The following is a 22059-nucleotide window of genomic DNA, read 5'->3' as shown; positions in this document are numbered from 1 at the left end:
ATGTTGAAGGTATTGCCGCCATTGTTGTACAGCCAATAGAATAGCCAAATATTCCTTCTCATATGTAGACAACCCCCTGTATCTAGGGCCCAACGCTTTACTGAGGTAAGCCAAAGGATGACCATCTTGCATTAATACAGCTCCCACACCATAACCACTAGCATCAGTTTTAATACTGAATACTTTGGAGAAGTCGGGAAGAGCAAGTACTGGAGTAGATAAAGCCTTCTTAAGCGCAGAGAATGACTTCTCATGTTTACCAGTCCACACAAACATTGTATTTTTCTTAAGCAATTCAGTTAGAGGCTTACTAATTACTCCGAAGTATCTCATAAGCTTCATGTAATACCCAGCTAAACCTAGAAAACTTCTGAAATCTTTAGCATTATGTGCTGATGGCCATTGGGAAATAGCTGAAATCTTCTTGGGATATGTACCAACACCTTGTTCACTGATCACATGGCCCAAATAATTAATTTTCCTTTAAGCAAAAGAGCACTTAGAAAGCTTAATTTTCCACTGATCCTTGGCTAACATCTCAAACACTAGCTTAATGTGAGATGTGTGTTCTTCTAATGTTTTGTTGTATAGAAGAATGTCATCAAAGAATACCAATACAAACTTCCTGAGATAGAGAGGGAGCCAAGTTAGTATTCATGGCTCCTTGAAAAGTACCTGGTGCTCCAGTAAGACTGATGAAAACTAGCCCTCAAATCAAGGCAGGTGAACCAGCTAGCAGAAGACAATTCATCTAAGAACTCATCAATGATTGGTACAGGGTACTTCCCCTTGATCATAATTGTATTAAGGTGTCTATAATCCACACAAAAATACCACGTATTATCCTTCTTCTTAACCAACAAGACTGAAGATGAAAAAGGATTGTTGCTCTTCTGAATCAAGCCATTCTTGAGCATGTCTTTGATTTACAGCTCTATTTCATCTTTAAGAGCAGAAGCATACATGTATGGCCTGATTTGCACAGGTGCTACCCCAGCCTCAACAGGTATAGTGTGGTCACAAGATCTAGCAGGAGGAAGTTCAGTAGGTACTTCAAACAGAACAACGTACTCTTCAATCAGCTGTTGAATTTCTGGTGGAACGGAAACAACCACCTCATCACTTGCCACAATTTCCAATGAACAGACTAGAATAATTGTCCCTTCTATTAATTGAGGCATTATACCATACAGAACAGCAGTAGCACCATTATAGGGAATGACCATCCATTTCTGACGCCAATGTACTTCCATAGGACTAAATCTCTCTAGCCAATCCAGACCCAATACCATATCATAAGAGGATAATGACAACAGCTTTAAGTCAGAATGAAAATCATAACCAATCAACAGATCATAAGGCATCTGGTATGTGTGAAGCACAATTAAGCATATCACCATTTGCTACTTGCACTCTCAATGGGTTCATCACTGGAACACATCCCTGAAGTTGTGCAGCAAGAGACTCATTGATAAAAGTACATGAACTCCCAAAATCTACCAGAATTCTGATTGTGTGGCCCTGTAGAGTACCCATCAAGCACATAGTCTTTGGTGTTGGAGTACCAGAAATAGCAGCCACTGACAGAGTAAGGAATACCTGATCATCACACTGACTGCCAGCAATATCACCCAATTCTGTATTATCAGCAGGCTGGAACATCTCCAGAACTTCTTGCAGTGCATGTAACTGAATCTTGTCGGCACATTTATGATCTTTAGACCACTTCTCAGCACATCGCTAGCATAGCCCTTGAGCACGCCGATGAGCGTATAATGCTGAGAGACGCTCATGAGAAGAACAGGCTCAAGCGGCGTCCATGGAATGGCGATCTTCAGGTTGCACTGCCACAATCTTGTCTAGTTTTGGTGGGGACGACAGCGGCCAAGAATTTGAAACACCTTGATGGTATTGGAATGAACCATTAGGCTTCCTGAATTCCTTGCACTTCCCCAATGGAGCCACCTCTTCCTGCAATTGAGCAAGCACGAAAGCAGTATCCAGGCTAGTAGGGCACTGAATAAGGATAGCTGGTCAAAGATCTTCACGCAATCCATCGATAAAGTGCATAATATAGTACAGGGGATCTGAAGGACTATCGTAAGCAATCAATTAATCTACGAGGATGCAAAACAATCAATATACTCGGAAACTTGGCCAGTTTGTCTGATATTAAGTAACTGGTGAACCAACAGTTCATGATGTTCGCGGCCAAAGTGATCTAGCAACAACTTGCGAAATTCCTCTCTAAGAACTGAAGTTTCTTCTCTACTAAGGGCAACCATCGTGCCGCAGTAGGAGAGAAATTCATAGTAGCCAACTTGATCCACCTATGTCGCTCTACGCCATACAGATCAAAATAATTCTCCACTCTACGAATTCAATGCCTAGGATTATCCCCATCGAACATAGGAAAAGGAAGTTTGGGTAATTTTCCAGTACCATCCACACCTGACACCCCCATACGAGTACCATTACTAGGTAAATTATGCGAGAATGAACGGAGTGGTAGTGAGAAGGATTCGGTAACGCACCCTTGACCGGGGGATGAACAAGAGTCGTCACAGACCCACATCCATCCTCCCGGTTACACTTGTCGTCACGGTGGCCAGCGGGCCTGTCGATGTGTGATCCGGCAGATGGGTGCGCGGACGCTGACTCCAGGAGCGAGATGATACCGGAGAAAGGTAGCGGGGAAGGAGAATAGAAGAATTGGAGCAAGGATCGGAGAGCAGGTTGAGGAATAGGCAAAGGAAGGTTTAGCTTGAAGGAAAAAGTTGATGTTTATAATATTGATGACCCTCTCCTCTCTGCTCCTAGCATATAAGCTGTTCTGTTACATGGGCTGTAGTTTAGCCACGGGTCCATTCATTGCCAGCGAGACGCACATTAGCTTTCTTGGCCTTGCACTCCGGTGAAGCCCAACTGGAGGTTGCACGGGTCCTGTTCTTCTTCTGGCAACGGACAGCTGCTAAGAGTCAGGTGGTGTATTTAACGAGCAGCCATGCAGCGTATCTGATGCACCCCCCAACTGTGAAAGCGCCGATGGCAGCAGCAGCCGAGGAGGCATGAAGGGTTCCAACGCTGGTGCATGAGCTGGATCGCGCTGCGCGAGCCGCCGAGCCGGTACGTGCGGCACGAGCACGACCGTCCGGGCCTTGCCGGCGGTGGAGCGCTCGTCGGCGCAGCGGCGGACATGCCAGAACCTGTACCCGTGATTGACCTGCGCCGGCTACTCTCGTGCGGAGCCGAGGGCGCCGATGAGGCCGCCAAGCTGCGGTCGGCGCTTCAGAGCTGGGGGCTATTCCTGGTAAGCTTTAGCTTATAACTAATGAAACCCCAAGAATCACAATCACAATCATAGCAGATGCTTGCAAACACGAACCCAACAGTATCACAACCATTAGCGCCGGTTATTGATGGTCAAACTACACGTTATAAAAAGGAATGGATGTAGCATATGTTTTTATCTTGGGTAATGCTAAAGTACTCCGATTACCTCCTAGGATGTAAGAGTTTGAATGAATCACAATCACCAATTTTTAAAATAGATAAAACATTTAACTAAATAAAATAATCTGAAAAAAAGGTAAATCTCGGTAATCGTCAGCATGCAGACTCATTGGCAGGCAGACTAACGAGAGGAAAAAAGATCCTCATTATTTTCCTCTAAAAGTGTCACCTATCACGTTCTTTTTTTTTACTTTCTTTTGAACAATTTCATGTCACATGGAGGCCGCCCATGTCACTTTTTTTTTACTTTCTTTTGAACAATTTCATGTCACTCATAGAGGCTCATGTCACGTTATTTTTTTAACAAATTCGTGTCATGACTCATGAGTAATTTCCATGCATGTTCACGTATAAGAGGGTAAAAAAAATATTACATCTGCTCATGAGAAAGGCCAGTCATGTTCACGTGAGAGGAATAATAATAGAGATTAGATCTGATACAATCATGCATGAAAATAGATCTAATAGGAAGATATTTTCCCTATTTTAGGTTTAAATAATATAAAATAAATATTAAATCTATTACCGGAGGTAATGTGGTATTAGATCTACAATACACATTCACTTCGGAGCACCTTAGCAAAAACCTTTTATCTTTACAAGTTACAATGGAATGTATTCGTTTCTATGTGCCTCTAGAAACTAGAACTATACCTATCAAATGTATTCTCCTTTATAATATCTGTATACTTATCTTATACACTTTGTATGCTGCAATTTTGGTAACTTAATACTATTTACACGTCATATTTTGCTTGTTCGGACAAGCTTTATTTTTTTTAACCATCCATTAACCTATTAATATTTTATCTATGCGATACAAAATATCCTCTTTAGAAAGTATTTTTAAGACAAATCTAATAGCATCAAATTTGTACCACAAAATTATGCATTAGCAGAATAATTTTTGGTCAAAGGCTAACAATCATAAAACAAAATAAACCTTATTCCAAACGCCGGGCGTAGTTAACATTAGCATCTTTAATCTATTTATTCAGGTTGCTAACCTTGGCATAGAAGCCTCTTTGATGGATGACATCGAGAGAATTTTTTCAACAGCCACTCGAGAAGAAACAGAAATGCAGCAACCTGGTAGACGGTAAGCGTTTCCAGGTGGAAGGCTATGGAAATGACCAGGTCAAAGCCCAAGATCAGGTCCTGGACTGGTCTGATCGACTCAATCTCAAGGTAGAGCCACAGGATGAGAGAAACCTCGCCAAATGGCCCAGACATCCAGAACATTTCAGGTCAATACTTTGCAAGTTGCAATGCAATCTTTTGAAAACGCTTCTTTTTTTTTTGCTTGCTTGGTTGTGAATGAATTTTGCGTATTACTGAATTACTAATCAATCGATTTGAGGCTTTCTGCAGGGATGTTCTACTGGAGTACACGTTGAAAAGCAAGAAAATGAAATGCACCATTCTTCGGGCGATGGCCAGGCTCCTGGAGCTTGACGACGGTTACTTCCTTAACACGTTCAGCAACAAGGCACCTGTAACTGTTAGAATCAACCACTACCTTCCCTGTCCGAGACCCGATCTTGTCCTTGGCTTCAAGCCTCACTCCGACGACGGCGTCCTCGCAACTCTCCTCGTGGACAGCCATCTTTGTGCGCTGCAAGTTCTCAGAGATGGCGTCTGGTACAATGTTCCAACCAAGCCCCACTCCATGCTGATCAATATTGGAGACTTCATGGAGGTATCTAAGTTTTTTTTTCCTTGAGAATGCAAGAAGAGACCCAGTTCCTATAATTCGTTGAACTGATCATCATTATTCCTTTTCCACTGATGCAGGTGATGAGCAATGGGATCTTCAAGAGCACAGTGCACAGGGTTGTGGCAGATACTGCTAAAGAGAGGATCTCACTGGCCATGTTCTATGCTCTTGATTCCGAACACGAGATTAAGCCAGCTGCTGATCTGTTGTTACATGACAAGCAGCCGGCCAAATACAAGGAAGTGAAAACTATGGACTACATGGCTGGGTTCTATGAACATTTTGCCCGAGGCACCAGAGTAATCGATTCTATGAAGATCTAAGCGAGGCATGATATCCTCACTCGTTTCATTGTAAAAGGAGCCGAAGTCGATCGATAACCCTTTCCCTTTTGGAGAAGTACTCGTAGTGAGCCGCCACAAAATCCCTGCACTTGATCTTCTTGTACCGTGCCGGCTGCTCCTCGTCCAACAGCTCCACAATCGGCTCGATCTCCTTCTCGAGATCAGTAGCGTAGAACATGGCCAGCGACATCCTCTCCTTCTCCGAGTTCGTCACCACCCTGTGCACCGGGCCCCTGAAGATCCCGTTCGACATTATCTGCATCCATCGATCACCAGCAGCCAACACAAAACAATCAATAACTCCAATCTGCTTGCACATCGCAGAGGTTCAGAGATGCTACCTCCAAGGAGACGCCGACGTTAACCAGCAAGGTGCGGTCGCTCACCGGCGGGACGCTGTACCAGGTGCCGTCGCGGAGGACCTGCAGGCCGGCGACGTTCTCGTCCATGAGGAGCAGCGTGAGGACGCAGACGTCGGAGTGCGGCCGGATGCCGAGCACAGCTCGGGCCGGGGACAGGCCGGGTAGTAGTTGAACCTGGCGTACGTGGAGCCCTTGTCGCCGAACTGGTTGAGGATGGCGTCGCCGTCGTCGAGCTCCAGGAGCCTGGCCATCGCCCGGAGGATCCCGTCCTTCACCGGCTTGCAGCTCACCGTGTACTCGTGCAGCAGACCCCTGCAATTCAGTTGAACCAAGTTCCGCTTAGGAAAGTAGTTTGGTTCTGAAATTCTTCGGCTTCAGTTTTTACCTGAAAGATTCAGGATGGCCTGGCCAGCGGTCGAGGTTCCTCTCGTCTTCGGGCTCAACGCGAAGGTGCAACCGGTCGCACCAGTCCAGGATCTGATCCTGGGTTTTCACCGGGTCGTTTCCGTACCCTTCTAGCTGCCACTGCTTCCCTCCGATCAGGTTGCTGTACGCCTGCTTCTCCTCGAGCGGCTTGCGGAAGAACTCACGTGACGCGGCGATCAGAGCGTCCATCAGAGGGGCCTCGATCCCATGTTCAGTAACCTGGACAGAAAGAGCAAGTACTCCATGAAAAGTTTACATGGAGTGAAAGTGAAAGTGCAAGATACAGCTAAACTTAGCTGCACTGCAAGAACCTCAAGAGCCAAGCTGAAAGGCTCACCAGGAAGAAGCCCCAGCTCTGCAGTGCCGAGCGCAGCTTGGCGGCTTCCTCGTCGTCACCGTCGGGCGCCAGCAGCCGGCGGAGGTCGATGGTCGGGACGGGCTCCGGCAGCTCTGCACCGGTCAGCTGGTCACTGAGACGGTCCTGCTCCTGCTTCGGAACCAGGTACCGGCTCGGCGGCTCCTGCACGGTGGCCGCTAGCTCTTGCACCGTGCTCGGCAACCTCCATGATTCGTCAGCCATTGTGTTGTCGGGGTGATTCTTCGCTTGGCCTGCTCTGTTCCGTGCCTCCTATCCTTTGGTTTCTTTGCTCACTTGTAGGATGCCTGCCGCCTACCTTGAGCTCAGTCTCGTCATATTGTAGTCTTGATTCTTGACTCCACACTCGTTTGAGTCAATTCGCCTGCATATTTCTGACAGTGATAATGCTAATAGCAAGTTGCCGTCGTCCTTGTCAGCATCGCCGGAATCAATAAACAGAACAGACACCAAGCACTAGCACTGACAATATAAAACAAAAAGGAGAAATGATACATCTGATTGGGAAATAAAGAGTTACTAGAAAAGAAAACCCAACAGTAGAAAAGTGAAAATTGGAGGTCGATGCGTCATGGAAAAAGAATGACTCTTTAGGATTGTCACCCGGTCGCTGAAAAATGGTGATATGCCTTGAAGCCATCAGTTTGTCGTTTGCTCTAGCTATGGAATTCTTAGTCCTACCTTTTTGCTTAGTGGTAGCCTGTTGTCCAACACATGACACGGATATTATATATTGCATTGGTTACTGCTTGCTCCTCTCAAAATTATAGTTTACTTAAGCTTTGTCCCAAGTCAAATTTATTTAACTTTAACCAAGTTTATAAAAAAAGCATCAACGTCTACAATATTAAATTAGTGTCAATAAATTGATACGGAATATGTCTTGATAATGCATTAATTTGGTATCGTAGATGTTATCATATTTTTCTTTAAACCTAATTAAAATTAGAGAAATTTGACTTATGATGGAGTGAACTATAAATTGGAATAGTTGGAGTACAAGTGGTCCTGTTACGTACCCAGGATGAGACCAACATTCTTATTTTCCTTCATCATAGAACCATTTTTTCCATGATGGAACATTAGAAGAAAGAAATTCTTTTATTAGGAAGAAAAATTGTTCCAAGGAGACGATAAAGAATATGTTCCATCAAGGAAAAAATATTGTTTCAAAAAAAATGTTCAGTTGGGAAGAAACATTATTCCACGGAGAGGGAATAAATGTTCCACAAGGGAAAAAGGAATATTTGGGTCTCACCATGGTGTGTAATAACAGCATCACTTCCATAATGGATCGGCATAGTACATTCACTGGAGTCATGTTTATAGAACGGTTCAGTCTACTCGAGCGGTCGAGCCGATCGACCTCCAACGCACGGGCACTCGACTAGTTGTACGGTTACACTGTGAGGTGCGAGCTGCTAAACATTTCTCACTTCACTACCAAGATCTTTAGCGACTCGACAACTCTTCCTCTCCTAGCAAAATACTCGCGGTGCGCAGCCAACGAGTCCCTGCACTTAACTCTCTTGTACCGTGCCGGTTGCTTCTCGTCCAAAATTCCAGCCATGGGCTCTATCTCTTTCTCAGGGTCCGCAGTGTAGAACATGACCAGCGAGATCCTCTCCTGCTCAGAGTTAGTCACCGTCCTATGCACCGGGCTCCTGAAGATCCCATTGGACATTACCTGCACGCATCACACATTTGACGACGACACGTCGACACCCATGACCATGATCAAGAGATCACCAATCCACCATCACGTCCATATCGCTAGAAATGTAACTGAAGTCTTCTATACCTCCAAAGAGACGCCAATGTTAACGAGCAAGCCGCAGCCATCGCCCAGGGGTGGAACACCGTGCCAAGCCCCGTCCCTGAGGACCTGCAGGCCGGCGACGTCTCTGTCCATGAGGAGCAGCGTCAGGACGCCGACGTCGCAGCGAGGCCTGATGCCGAGCACGAGCTCAGGCCTCGGGCAGGCAGGGTAAGTAGTTGAACCTCGCGAACGTGCAGGAGCCCTGCTTGTCGCCGAACTGGTTGAGGATGGCAACACGCGCGCGTTTCAGCGTGTACTCGTGCAGAAGATCACTGCATTGTTCTCAGGTTTCAGGGAACAACTCTGAAATTTTACATAGCACAGGAACCAAACCAAGCTATATATAGGGGAGGCTCACCCGGAAGAACCCCCAGCTGTGCAGCGCCGATCGGAGCTCGGGGGCTTCCTCCCCGGCCTCGGCGCCGTGGGATGCCGAGAGCCGGGAGAGATCGACGGCGGGGACTGGCTCCGGCATCTCTGCACCGGCCAGCTGGCCGCCGAGCCGGTCCCGCTCCTGCACGGTGGCCGCCAGCTCTTGCACTAAGCTCGGCAGCCTCCATGAATCGTCGGCCATCGCCTGGGTTTCCGCTTGGATATCTCCGGTTTATCCTCGTCTGTTACTCTGTTCTGTGATCCGTCTTCATGGCCGTTTTGCTCACTTGAAGGAAAGTGATCTGCCACCTACTACTACGAGCACCAGCGTGAGCACGAAGTGACCGACGCCACAGCCCGCTGCCCACATCCATCTAGCTGAATTTTTTTTTCAGAACAAAAAACATCTATCTGGCCCAACTCACTGTCAACAGCCGGAGATTTTTCCGACAGTGAGACCTGTGTGCTTGCCAACTTATAAAAGAGGAGAAGAGAGCGTATTGTTGCTTGCTTATTGCCTCTAGGAGGAAGAAGCTACTGGATTCGTTATGGTGTCCTGTCTCTATGCATGCTTGGACCCACTACCTACCGAAAGCTTTGCTTTCCTGTCACCAAGAAAGTAAAAACAAGCTCCTCTCGGTTCCTCGCCGAGATCTATCCACCAACCTCTTCTGTCTTCTCTTCTCCAGGCGACGGGCGCCGGAGGCCGACGGGGAAGCACATTGCTTCTGACCGATCGATTGGCCCCGCGCGGCTCCGCCCTCCCGTGCTCCGGCGACCCGGCGAGCCGAGCAGCCCGTCGCCGCGCGCACCGGGATGGGATCGTTCAGCGGCCACGTGCTGCCGGGGACGCTGTTCCTGGCGGTGGGACTGTGGCGGGTCTGGTCCGCCGTCGCGCGCTTCGCCGCCGACCCGCCGGCGTTCCGCGTCCGCGCGTGGAGCCCCCTCTCCAAGGGGCCCCGTCTCCTGGAGCTCTACGTCGTGGCGGGCGGCGCATTCCTGGACATGTGCCTGGAGCTCGGCGGCGGCATCTTCGCCGGCCGCGGCGGCGGCGGCGGCGTCGAACCGGCCAGCCTCATCTATTTCGAGCACGGCGGCATGCTCCTCACGTTCTTCCTCTTCGGCGCGCTCGCCCTCCTCTCCCAGAAGACCAGGTATGTCTCCAGTCTCCACTCTCCACCAAGAATGCCGTTCTCCAGATAGCCCGAAATTGGTAAATTTTGTGTGAACCTCGTGGCACCAAAATTTGAACTGAGGCACTAATTTGGTAGTGGTTGATTTCGTTGCGTAATAACAAGAGCTTTTACTCAATATCATCATAAGCTCTCTGCAATGGCAACCGCCGCAGGTACCTACCACTGACCGACGGCGAGCTGTGCCTGTTGGCGGCGACTGCGTTCACATCGGAGTTCCTGCTCTTCTCCTACCACTCCGCCACCCACACGGGGCTGGAAGGCTACTACCACCACCTCCTCGTCATCCTAATCGGCCTCTGCATCCTCGCCACCGTCCTCGGGGCGCTCCTGCCCGCGAGCTTCCCCGCCGACCTCGCCGCCGGCGTGCTCATCGCGCTGCAGGGGCTGTGGTTCTACCAGACGGCGCTGACGCTGTACGGGCCCATGCTCCCGGCCGGGTGCGGCCCGGACGGCGGCGGCGTGGACTGCCGCAGCCGCGCCGCCGAGGAGCGCGCCGAGCAGCTGGCCAACCTGCAGCTGTTCGGCCTCGTGTTCCTCGCCTTCGTCTACGTGCTCGGGTGCTACGCCGTCGCCGCGGCGAGGTACGGGCACCCGGACCTCGCGGCGATGCATGAGGAGCACGTCGCCGCCCTCGAGTGCCGCGGCGCCGTCGGCGCCCGTGCCGAGGAGTGCGCGATCTAGTGGCGACCGATGCCGCCGTTGTTCCTCTAGGAATTTTTTGTGCCGGTGATGGTCGGGTACCGGCATTAAGGATGCGATGGCTTCATCGGCGGCGCTTCGTGGCCGGGCAGCTGTGTTGCTTCGTTCTCAAGACCCGTTGTCCTTTGTGTTGTTCGTGGCGATGACCGATGAGGCTAAGAACTTATAACCATCTGTTGTGGTGTCCGACGCCTCTAGGTCGTCGAGCTCTGTTTCTCGCTTGGTTGCGTGATGGCCTCAGTAGTCAGTAGCAAGTGCAAACATGGTGTGATGCGTTCTTAGCGCCGTGTAAGTTTGGAGCAAAGATTGAAATAAAAGTTTCCTGATCGAGAAAATTTTCAAACAGAATGTAGACTCTTATAAGAGAAGATCCTTTTATCCATGACCCCGATCACAATGCACACCATATAATGGAGGCATGAAACACCATTTTCCAGAGTGTGTTTGTTTGTTTGTTTACCTTACAAGCTAAGCCACCTGGTACAGTGACCACCGTTGTGGCGTTGTCCGCCGACCAACGTGTGAAATGGCATCCTGTAGCATTTTGGTTGGTTCGATCGGACACGCCCAGGCCCAGGAACACAGAGGCAGCCACTGGGCTAATTCGTCGCCTCATCCATCCCCATCTGGCAGGATTGGCCCAAACACGGCCTGCCAACCCAAAATCACGCGCGCCTGGGTGAAAAAGGCAGCAGCAACGGCCCAACTGTATAGCACGGCCGAAACAACCGGCCCACCCTAAGCCCTTCGGCCGCGCGCGCACCTACCGCCGCCGCAGCGAAGGGTGGCCGCGAAGAAATTGTATAGCAGCGAAGAAATTGTATGGACGCGAGCGAGAGCAGCGGCGACGTTTCCTGAGCTACTGGACACCCGCTGGCCGCTGCTAGTGAACTCGGAACGGAAAAGGGAACCCCCACGATGCAGTTCCAAACTAGCAGCAGGTGCGCCGAGACAAGCAGCTTAGCGCAGGGCCCGCGGTCACGGCACACCGCACACGCCACGCCAACCGGCCGGGGCCAGGCTCACCGAACCTGAACCCAGGGAGCGGACGCGGGGGGCTACGCCTCCGCGCAACGGAGCCCCCGGCCGCAGCGAACAAAGGCCCACGACCGAGATCTCCCACGCTTTCGGTCGGTCCCCGCCGCCGCCGCTCCACCGCTCGCGCGCGCGCGCGCCCAAACGTTCCAGACTCCCAGCGGCCGCCGCCCGCCGCGCTGACGTGGAGCGAGCTGCTCCTTGGTCGCCGCCATTACTGCGACCAGCTGGCGCGCGCGATCGCTGGCTGGCTTGGGCTGGGTGTGCGCTGTGCCCGAGTGCCCCCGTGTGAACGCCCAGCTCCGTCGGAATATGCTCTCGCCTGCCGCCCCTGCCCGCGGGGGATATGCTCTTGCTATCCGCCCCCGGCGGCACCGACACGCGCCACGCGCCCATGAGCGCCGGAACGCGAACCGGGGCAGGGGCGGCTCGGGCCGGGCGCAGCGGCAGGAGCACGACAAAATCCCAACGGTGGTTGGCGCACGCATGGCCGCTCCGATCGATGCACGGCAAAAGGCCATGCCAGGCCAGTGCCGCCGCTCTGATGCCTCCAGGAACGTAACGTGCCTCGCGCATTCGCTCGGGTCTCTACTGCGAGCTGGAGACCAGTCTGTCCAGCTCCAGCACAGCCAACGCCTTGAGCTCGAGCTCGAGCTCGAGCTCGCTCCTGCTGCCGCGGATCTCGCACGCAGCTAGCTAGCTGTTGCGGTGCCCCTGCGCGGCGGCAGGGGAATGGGATCTGAGGGCGCGATTCGTGGGATCAGATGGCGCCTCCACCAGAACGGCCGCCAAGCCTGAGGTCGCCATAAAAAAAGTTGCGACATCTATATCGTCTCGTCTACACGCTGTCGACGCTGTCACTGGTGGGCAGTGTGGGATGGAGCGACCGCTGCGCATACGGGCTTTGTTTAATCGATCGACGGATGCTTTTTTTTTAAAAAAAAAGGCTCATCAGTCAGTACTAATCGAGTGTCTGTACTGGTACACTAACACTCATGGGATTTAGGATGGGATCTGCTGTCCATCGTCCATGTGACGGCGCCGGCGACGGTGGTTACGACCTGCTCGGGGGGATCACGGATCATGTGTTGCGGTGGTGCTGTCTGGATTTGATTAGTCGTTCTTAGCATGGAGCATGAGCCCGGCGAGGGGACGAGATCTCGGCTCGAACGCGTTCTTGGCAAATTCATGGCTTCTGTGCTCGTCGCCTACTCCCGGAATCCGGACGGATATGCTCTCACATGATCTGCCCAGCTGCTCACCGGTGTCGGCGCGGACGCGCGGTTGAATGGACAGAGCAACTTGCCCCATGGCTGCGGCTGGCCGGAGCGGACTACCGGGTAGCGTCCAACCAACGAATGCTGCGCGCGTCACCCGCCGTGGACGGACGCGGACAAGCGCGCGGCAAGTGGGACTGTGGCCTGTGGGAGCGCGAGAGCAAGGCCACCGACGGACGGCTGCGCTGCGCTGCGCTTGCGTGCGGGCGTGCGCGTCGCGCTCGGGGGGCGGTTCGGTTTGGTCGCGTGCGCCGCTGCTGGCTGATGCCCTGGCGGCCGCTGCCTTTTTCTGGGCGCGCTCGGTGCGGTGCGGTGCGGTGGGATGGAGGGATGCCGATCGACCGCCTCGTCGACAGCGATGTCCGTTTGGCGCTTGCTAGCGGGTGACCACGTTATCGCGCGGCCTCGGCGTCCGCGCCGGCGCGCGCGCGTCATGTGTCCTGGACTTGGAGGCGTCTGGCGGTCGGGGGTGGGGAGCGTGCCGGCCGGCCGCGGATCGCGGCACGGCGCCTTTCTTTTGTGGGCTGCACGCAGCAGGAACGAACGAGCGGCGGCACGTTCACACCAGGGGATCGGAGGGTCCTGTTTCATTCTTGAGGAACGGAGTGAAAGCTCTACGATCAGCATCATCAGGGACGTGAAAAGTGAAACTGGACTTGCTCCTCCGAACCAAGCCGCTCGTTCCCATGAACAGACCGACACGCCAAGGAGGTGCCCAGATGCTACTCCTATCCGTTCACCGATTCCGTGATGAATTTTACCGCTTTTTGAATGGAGCAGCATGTGGGTTCTGCCTCTCGAGGCTGCCCATTCGCCATCATCAGTCGTCACCGGTGCAAGTTGTAATATTTCAAAATTTTGAAATGTTAAATTGAATGAAATTTCAAAAATTTAAAACTTTTTATTTGAATTGTGTGCTCAATTGAAAATGGAAATCAAATTCTACTCTTTTTTAGAAATTTCCTAATAAATTAAATCTCAATTCAATTTCAGAACTTATGTGCTAGTTTGATTTGGCTCTTTTGGATTTTGTTGAATTTAAAAAATGAGTGGATTCAAAATTCAAACTAAATATAAATAAAAACAAAACATAACCTAAGTCCGGCCCGAGGCCACACCGGTCTGGCCCACCGGCCACCCGCCTAGCCTCACCGCCTGGGCCAACAGGCTGGCTCGTTACGGCGGCCCAGCCAGCCAGCCCGGCCACCAACGCCGCCGCTCCCCCTCTCTTTCTCTCGCTGACACGTCGGGCATGCTCGATAGCCGGCACTGCTCCCCTTTCTTCCTCCTCGCGTCGTATGCCTCACGAGCACGGCACGTGTGGAGGCGACCGGGCGAGCTCGCCGCGCTAGCGCCCACTACGCGGCCGCGTGCGCGCTCGTGACTCCTTCCGGAGTCTTCCACCATGGGGAAAACCCCGTTTTGCCCTCGTCTCGCGCCTCCAAACCCTAGCACCGAGCCGCTAGATGGCCGCCACGCCATGCCCCGATGTGCACGTCGAGGGATTCCGTGATCCCTCGATGGCGCACAGCCCCGCTGCCCTAGCCCTGGCCGCGAGCTATAAATAGCCCCGGCCAGCAGCCTCTTCTCGCCATTCCACACCACCCGGGGCTTCTCCCCTTTCCACCGCCAGCCAACCGAGAGAAGAAGGAGAGAATGAGGAGAAGAGAAGGAGGAAAGAAGAAGAAGGGCCGCCACCACCGGGGCGCTGCTCCGCCGAGGGAAGCAGTCGGAGTCGCCCGTCGCCGCCACGCCGGCGAGGGAACCACGAGCCACCGTTGTCACACCGAGGAGATCCGCGACCTCGTCACCGTCTTCGTCAAGCTGGCTACCTTCTCCTTCTCCGCCCCACCGTGAGCGCCGCCGCCTCCCTTTTCCCCTCTCTCTATTCCAGCCTTCGCCGCCGGCTTCTTGCACCACACGCTGCTCCGCCGCACCACGACTGGCAGCACGTCGTGACGCTCCTGGTCGCGCGTGGCCTTATGGCATCATGGGACCGAGCCGCCGAGGCCGCTGGCCGTTTCCACGGTCGGCTAGCCAGCACGACCGCGCGGCCGCAGGGAAGACCCTGCTTGGCCGACGCGCGTGGGCACCCGCACTTGCCTCGCCACACCGTGCCGCCGTGTTGCTCGCCGCAACGTCATGCCGTGTCGCGACGTCGTGGGCGCAGTCACCACGAGCCCTTAGCCGCGACGCCCACCTCGCCGCTACTGGCTGTTGCACCAGCCAATCAGGCGCGTGCCACACGCTCGACTACACATTCGGCCGGCACACCGGATCTCGGGCTAACCCTGTGCGGCCACGTGCGCGCCACATGGACGCCACGTGGTAGTGCCATGTAGGATAGGTTGTCCATATGGAGCCACGTGGCGCTGACGTGTCAAAGGATCGGGTCCACTCATGGGGCCACTAACAGACAAAGGGGCCCACTGACCAGTAGGGTCAGTTGGCCGTGGACCGGTCAACGTTGGTCGTTGATCGGTCAACGCTGATGTCATGCTAACGTCAACCGACATGTAGCACCCTCCGTGTTGCCACGTGGCGCAACCAGAAGCTGATATGTGTCGCCCCAATTAATGTTCTTTCGAAATTAATTAAATAATTAAATAAATCTTTTAATCTTTAAAAAATCGTAACTAATTCATTTGAACTCCGGAAAATATGAAAATGGTTGCATTAAATACGTAAAATCAAGCCCGTGCTATTTGTAGCTAGTTTGATGTTATTTGGATCTTCTAAATTTGGCTTTATTAGAGTTTTTGCCTAAATATAATGTCGGTTAATTTATGTTGCACCATATCTTGTTCTGTTCGAACCCGAGCTACAACCCGGAAGACTCTCAAGATTCCGAAAACACCGAGAAGGATCCCAACGACTACGGACAAGGTGTCATGTCACTCCCAATCATATAGATCATATGCATGCTTAGTTGCTAGCGCTTTATTTATGATGCTTGGATGATGGTTGACTACATAGTCCATGATTCTAGCCATGACTTGATAATTATTTATCCTGTTTTCTTTGTTACCTACCTATGGGCTAGTTACAGACCTCCTTGCTTATATCTATATACATGCTTTTTGAGTTATGGATAGGCATATGCCATGCTTTTGTGATGGGATTCCTTGTACACTCGCGTGCGTTTTGGGTGAGTGTGATCCCTTGACGTGTTTTGGCGGGAGCAAGCCGCGGTTGGTACTGAGGAGTGCCTTGCTAGGAGAGAGCATTCTGGTCTCTCTCCACCCCCTGTGCCTATGGCGGGTACTTTGTTTGACACCGAGGAGCAGGTGGCGTACTTGTACGTTGCAGGTGCTTCGGCACATACTTTGCATAGTTGAGTGCTTGCTCTCAGGCCCTAAGGACCGAGTCAGTTTAACCATATTTCTTTGGACTATTTACGTACATACCATTCATCTTGTTATGGGTGAGGTTTGGTCCGAAAGTAGTGGTGAATAGTGCTCAGCCTGTAGGTAGATTGGAAGATCAGTATAAGGAGTTCAAAGCGTTGACCTACAACGACCAGACTGTACCCTAGCGTGGGTAGGTTTCATAGCTTCAAGGTCTCCGACTGGTAGCAGCGTGCCCTACAGTGGAAGACACTACTAGAGTCGAGAAAACAGGAAAGTGCTAACCACCTACTAGAGCTTCAACTGTTAGATGGGGTTTGGACGGCTGATCCCTGTTCAGGCTCCATCCGTGCGGGTACAGATGTACAACATCTGCAGAGTGTATAACCTATAGTTATAGTCCGTGTCCACTGGTATGGACAGTCCTCTGATTTGTTACTCTGACTAGACTTTATTATACTTCTACCTTCCCTTTTTGAGATACGTCGGCGTTTGCCATTGAGATGTGAGGGAAGGGAGCTCTCGCATTGCCTAGTGTGTTTGGGTGCTGGATTTTTGGGTAAAGGATCTGATGGTTTGTGATGACTTCCTTGTTGTGAGGTGTTGACCTCAGAGATGGTATTGCTTTGATGCATCCTTGATCGCCGCTGTTGCTGCTGCATAAATCTCTACAGCCACATATAGATTTATCCATGCATACAATATTATTCCTCGTTTCCTTGGTTTACTGTTTTTGGGAGTTGACATGGCCTACCTGCTTCTTAGGTAGATGGTGGCTTTTCAGGATCGGAGCCTGACTACAACTTCAACAACAATGGATGGGAAGACTAGGGATGGTACCTCGCTTAAGTCGCCTCTGGAGATAGTGTTCGCCGTAGCTTATGTTTCCATTGCGTAGATGTTTTACCTTTCACGATTCAGTTCTGATGGACTTGTACTGGCATGTGCCAAAATGTTGTACTCGATATTTATGATATTGTTACTCTATTGTTATTCTATATTTTTATATTGGTATGAATTTGTAGCGTCTGTGATAGTGAGTCGCACGTGATAGTTTTTTAGGACAATCACGAAGATGCGTTGGGTTAAATTCTCATTCAGACCGTTTCACAAGTGGCCCGGCATGTCAGATTGCGCAGCGCTATGGTCTCGCAGTGCGATAGGTACTCCTGCTCCTGCCCACTGCTGCAGCACGGTGCCAAGACCCAGGCCCTCAGCCCATAACTTCGGCACGCGCACCACCTGACACCTGCGGCAGCAACTACTAGCAACCAGCCAATGCCCTGTTTAGTGCGTACCCCCTTGTCACCTCGCGAGATCGCTCTCGGCTCGGTGCACGGATCGATTTTTTACCTGTACCGGAGCCCAGCGCGTTCGGGCTGTAGTACAAAACTACAAGCACGACCGTGCGTCCGTGCTCCAGTTCGACCTGCCGGCCGGACGGACGGAGCGCGGCGCAAAGCGGAGGGAGCCCCGGCGGCGCATTTGCGGCGCCCCGTGCGCGCGCTCCCGGCCGATCGATCGCACCACCGCCGCGCGAAGTTATGGCGGGATCCGTGCGGCGTGGCCGTGGCTCGCCCTGCCCTCTCTGTCCTGTCCTGTCCTGTCCCCGTGCCCCGTCCTCGTCCTGCCCGCGCGGGCACGCGAGGTGGCGGCGACCGTTCACGCGCGCCGGCACACCAGACTACCACAGCACATGCCACCGGCGACCGGCCGGACCCTGCCCGATGGGAACCTGAAGACAACTCGCCAAAATCATGCGCGATGCCGATGCGTGCGTGCCTGGCCGGCCTTGGCGGGTTGCCAGCCAGCCGCGCGTCATGTATTCGTCCCCTCCGGCCGCCACTCGCCAGTCGCCACGCCACCCCTTGTGGCGTGCGGCCGGGGATCGCGAGCTGCTTAGGGTGCCATTGGTTGCCTGCTTCCGCTCGGGCTAGGCTTGCCGGATGCAGGATCTCTTTGGGTGTTTGGTTTTTTAAATCTCCTAAAATTTATGTCACATCGAATATTCGGATGTTAATTAGGAGGATTAAATATAAACTAATTATAAAACTAATTATACAGATGGAGGTTAATTTACGAAACGAATCTATTAAGCCTAATTAATCCATCATTAGCACATGTTTACTGTAGCATCATATTGTCAAACCATAGACTAATTAGGCTTAATAGATTCGTCTCGCAAATTAGTCTCCATCTGTACAATTGGTTTTATAATTAGTCTATGTTTAATACTCCTAATTAGTATCTAAATATTCGATGTGACAGGAATTTTAGGAGATACTAAAGAAACAAACACCCCCAATGATTAGTTGCTTGCATCGATTCTCGAGCTTGGCTATTCCGGTGCAAAATGCATCGCCCACCTCCAGGGAAACGAGGATGGTGGCCGTTTCTCCAGGCCAGGCTCACTGGACTCGGGCAATTAATCAGTTAATGACTTTATTAGTGTATGATTAGCATATATTAAATGATATTAACCTATTTTAAATAATATTAAGGAGTAATAAGATGAATAATAGGCTATAAGAGAATATTTACACATATTAAATATCATAGTGATAGTTATTTGTCTATTTTATCTTACGCAACATGTTTTCATGCAACCAACCATCATTGCTCTGTTCGCTTCAGCTTATCAGCCGGCTTATCAGCCACCAAACAATATTTTTCTCTTACAACAAATCAGTCGTTTCAGCTTTTCAGCCGGCTTATAAGTCCAGCCTAGCAGGTCTCATCTCATCTCAACGAGGTCGAGTGCAGTGTTGCATGCGCTTAGCTTGTCCAACGGAAGCCTGGTTTCGAGATACAAGCCAGGCTGGTCACATACGCAAACCAATCACGCTCTTAGCTAGCGCGAGGCTGGCCTGGTGTGGTATCCCAAGCTGAAGCTGCCAAGGGTGCCCGAGTGGCGAGTGTCGGTCGGTCTTTGTTTGGCCAGAGTTTCTTTTGTGGCGTTCATGATTTCGGGGGGCATTGCTGTTGAGATCCTCCACATGGGTTGACAGCAAATGCGTGCGCGTACGGCGTGTAGTATGGAGGTGCGCGCGATGGGATCGGAGCTCGATGTCTCAACAGCAACGTGCCGCGTGGTGTGGGGAAGGGGAACGTGGACTCGCTGATTATAGCGTCGGTTTACTTGAGAATTAAGATGGGTTTAATTAGCTGGAGATCGATCGAGTTGTTGATTTGCATGGGCGATGGGTGGAGCAGGAGGCAGGGCCTCTTTGGACGTATTATTGTTAAAATTTAGCAAGTGCTAAAGTTTAACACTTTTATCTATTGGCACTTCCGTTTGAAGACATGACTAATGGATAGAGCTAAAGTCCATAAAAAATCACTTTTGCCCTTTTATCTTCTCACCTCCTTCCTTTCTCCCCCCCTTTTTATCTTTTCACAAGCCATTAGCACTATTTGCTCCTCTCCACCAGTTAATAATTTTGCACCTTTTTGAAGCGGGTTAAAGTTTAGCCATCCCGTTTTGATGGCTAAGGACCGTTTGGATGGACTAAAATTAAATTTTAGCACTTTTAGATGTCTAAACTTTAGTTGGCTAAAACTAGCCCCGCCTTGTTTGGAACCAAAGCTCATTGTAGCCTATTTATTGATAAAAGTCCATTTTATCCTTAGGGGGTGGAGGAGAAATCACGGTAAGGTTTTAGAGGAGGATATTTTTAGTCTTTTGCCATTCATGTCTAAAATTAGCCCACATTAGCTGGGTTTGGAGGACTAATGAACTAAAGTTTAGTTGGAGGTTGGCTAATTTTTAGCTCACTTTTAGCCCCACTGTTTGGATCATCAGGGAATTTTTAGCCGGCTAAAGTTTAGTCCCTAGATCCAAACATGACATAATGTATAAAGGTACTTTAGTATTTTTCATCTGTTAGCCATGGCATCCAAAGTATATACTCTTGATTTCCTTTTCCAGGAAAAAACAGAACAAGTTAGCATGTACTATGTTATCCTCTAAGTCGAGGATCATGTATAAACTATGGAATTCTTGTCGTTGAATACCTGAATCAATGATTCAGCCGTGCACAAATAGGGATGGGTGCGTCTAATATAATACCAATATAATGAGACGCTGCTTCTTATTAACGGCTTTGCTTGACCATTGATTCTATAGTTTAGTAGTAGATTTTGTCAAAATTATTAGTACTAAAAGTTCTCAGCCTTTAGTACTGTGTCATAACGCTACCCCATGCTAAAGGGTCACTTTTAGTACCGGATGGTGTTATGACCTGGTACTAAAATGCTTCCGGGGACCTCTAAATTTGGACCCAGTACTAATGCTAACATTAGCATCAGATCAAAATGTACCCCGTATTAAGGCATGGGACGAATGCTCATATTTCTAGTAGTGTAAAATGATATATTTACGAAATTTAATCCTAATATAACTATATAAGTCAATATATGGTAAAAAGATAGTGTGCTTCCTAATCATTATATATTTCGAGAATGATAATCCTTATTCGATTTATCATTGTACAAAAATATGCTATTACAAATGCCAGAGCTCTACCAGTCTATTCACAACCATAAATGCAGCTCACTACCTAGACGATTTCACATGGTCGTCATTTACTCGACCATGACACCATGTTATAGCAAACAAGTGGTGTGTGCTAGCGAGAAACCATGAAATAGCGTAAGAACTACTCCTCGAGATATTAAGACATCTCACGAGCCACACCCATAAACAAAAAGTACAGTTAGGTCAATTAAAAGTTTCTGTGTGCAATGCTGCAATGCTAGCGAACATATCCATGTTGCTAGGTGAGAATTAAAAAAGGGGACCAACCAACTTCCCAAATATCTTGGTACGCAATTTACAACAAACACGCACACAAAAAAAGGGCCTGGATGTTTATGTTTTTTACGTGCAGCTGCAACCACTGAATCATGGAGCACCATCAGCGAGCTAGCAGTAGGATGAAGGTCCCTATCAAGCATTAGAGTGCACCGAACGGCCCAGCTATGGGAGAAAGGTCTCCCTAAACTAACTGAATCATCAGTCGGTGGACAAGCACCCCGTATCTCCCAATTGCTGCTGTTGAGATGGCTCCATGGCTTCAGGGAAAATGGACAAAAGGTAAATTGATTCAAGCTAGTTTTATCTCCGGGATTAATCGCCACCCATTCTGCGCATGTTTTTATTTTTTTTAAAAATACTTGAACATGAACATTTGACATCTTATAACAATAGGTTCACTTTGGAGACACAAAATTCGTGCTGTCAATAGGATAGGAGGTGGCGGTGACTCAACGTGATGTGTAGTAAATTAGTGAAGGTAATAGAGAGATGATGCCTGTAGGATGAGTCATAATTTGAGAGGCATGATGGAAGAAGAAAATCAATGGAGCCATGATGAGCATGAAAATTCATAAAAACACGATACCAATAATTTGCACTTTTGTCACACAAAGCCTGGAGAAAAAAAATAAAAATACATAAAAGCAGTTGCTAGTGTGGGTCGCTTTAGGTGCAAGTGCAAAGCGGTGAAGATGAAATGAGCCCCGAGCGTAACCATAATTGTCCTTCAACTTGCCATGCACTAATAGCAACAAAGGTT

General features: G+C 50.2%; 1 protein-coding gene and 3 pseudogenes across 1 annotated transcript; 2 read left to right on the top strand and 2 right to left on the bottom strand.

The window, feature by feature from the left end:
- Positions 1–3045: 3045 nt before the first annotated feature.
- On the top strand, positions 3046–5583 carry LOC101756230 (annotated as a pseudogene).
- Positions 5445–7000, bottom strand: LOC101762441 (annotated as a pseudogene).
- A 1036-nt stretch (positions 7001–8036) lies between these two features.
- On the bottom strand, positions 8037–8795 carry LOC101755416 (annotated as a pseudogene).
- Positions 8796–9440: 645 nt separating this feature from the next.
- LOC101762021 (transmembrane protein 45A) lies at positions 9441–11172 on the top strand. The gene is made up of 2 exons (XM_004964639.4): positions 9441–10083; positions 10278–11172. Exons 1-2 carry the CDS (start codon positions 9746–9748, stop codon positions 10804–10806), a joined length of 867 nt encoding a protein of 288 aa, XP_004964696.1. The 5' UTR covers positions 9441–9745; the 3' UTR covers positions 10807–11172.
- Positions 11173–22059: the final 10887 nt, after the last annotated feature.

The sequence above is a fragment of the Setaria italica genome, chromosome IV (genome assembly GCF_000263155.2).
Source record: "Setaria italica strain Yugu1 chromosome IV, Setaria_italica_v2.0, whole genome shotgun sequence".
NCBI lineage: Eukaryota > Viridiplantae > Streptophyta > Magnoliopsida > Poales > Poaceae > Setaria > Setaria italica.
The sequence above is the reverse complement of the archived record's forward strand: the minus strand, read 5'-3'. Positions and strand labels throughout refer to the sequence as shown.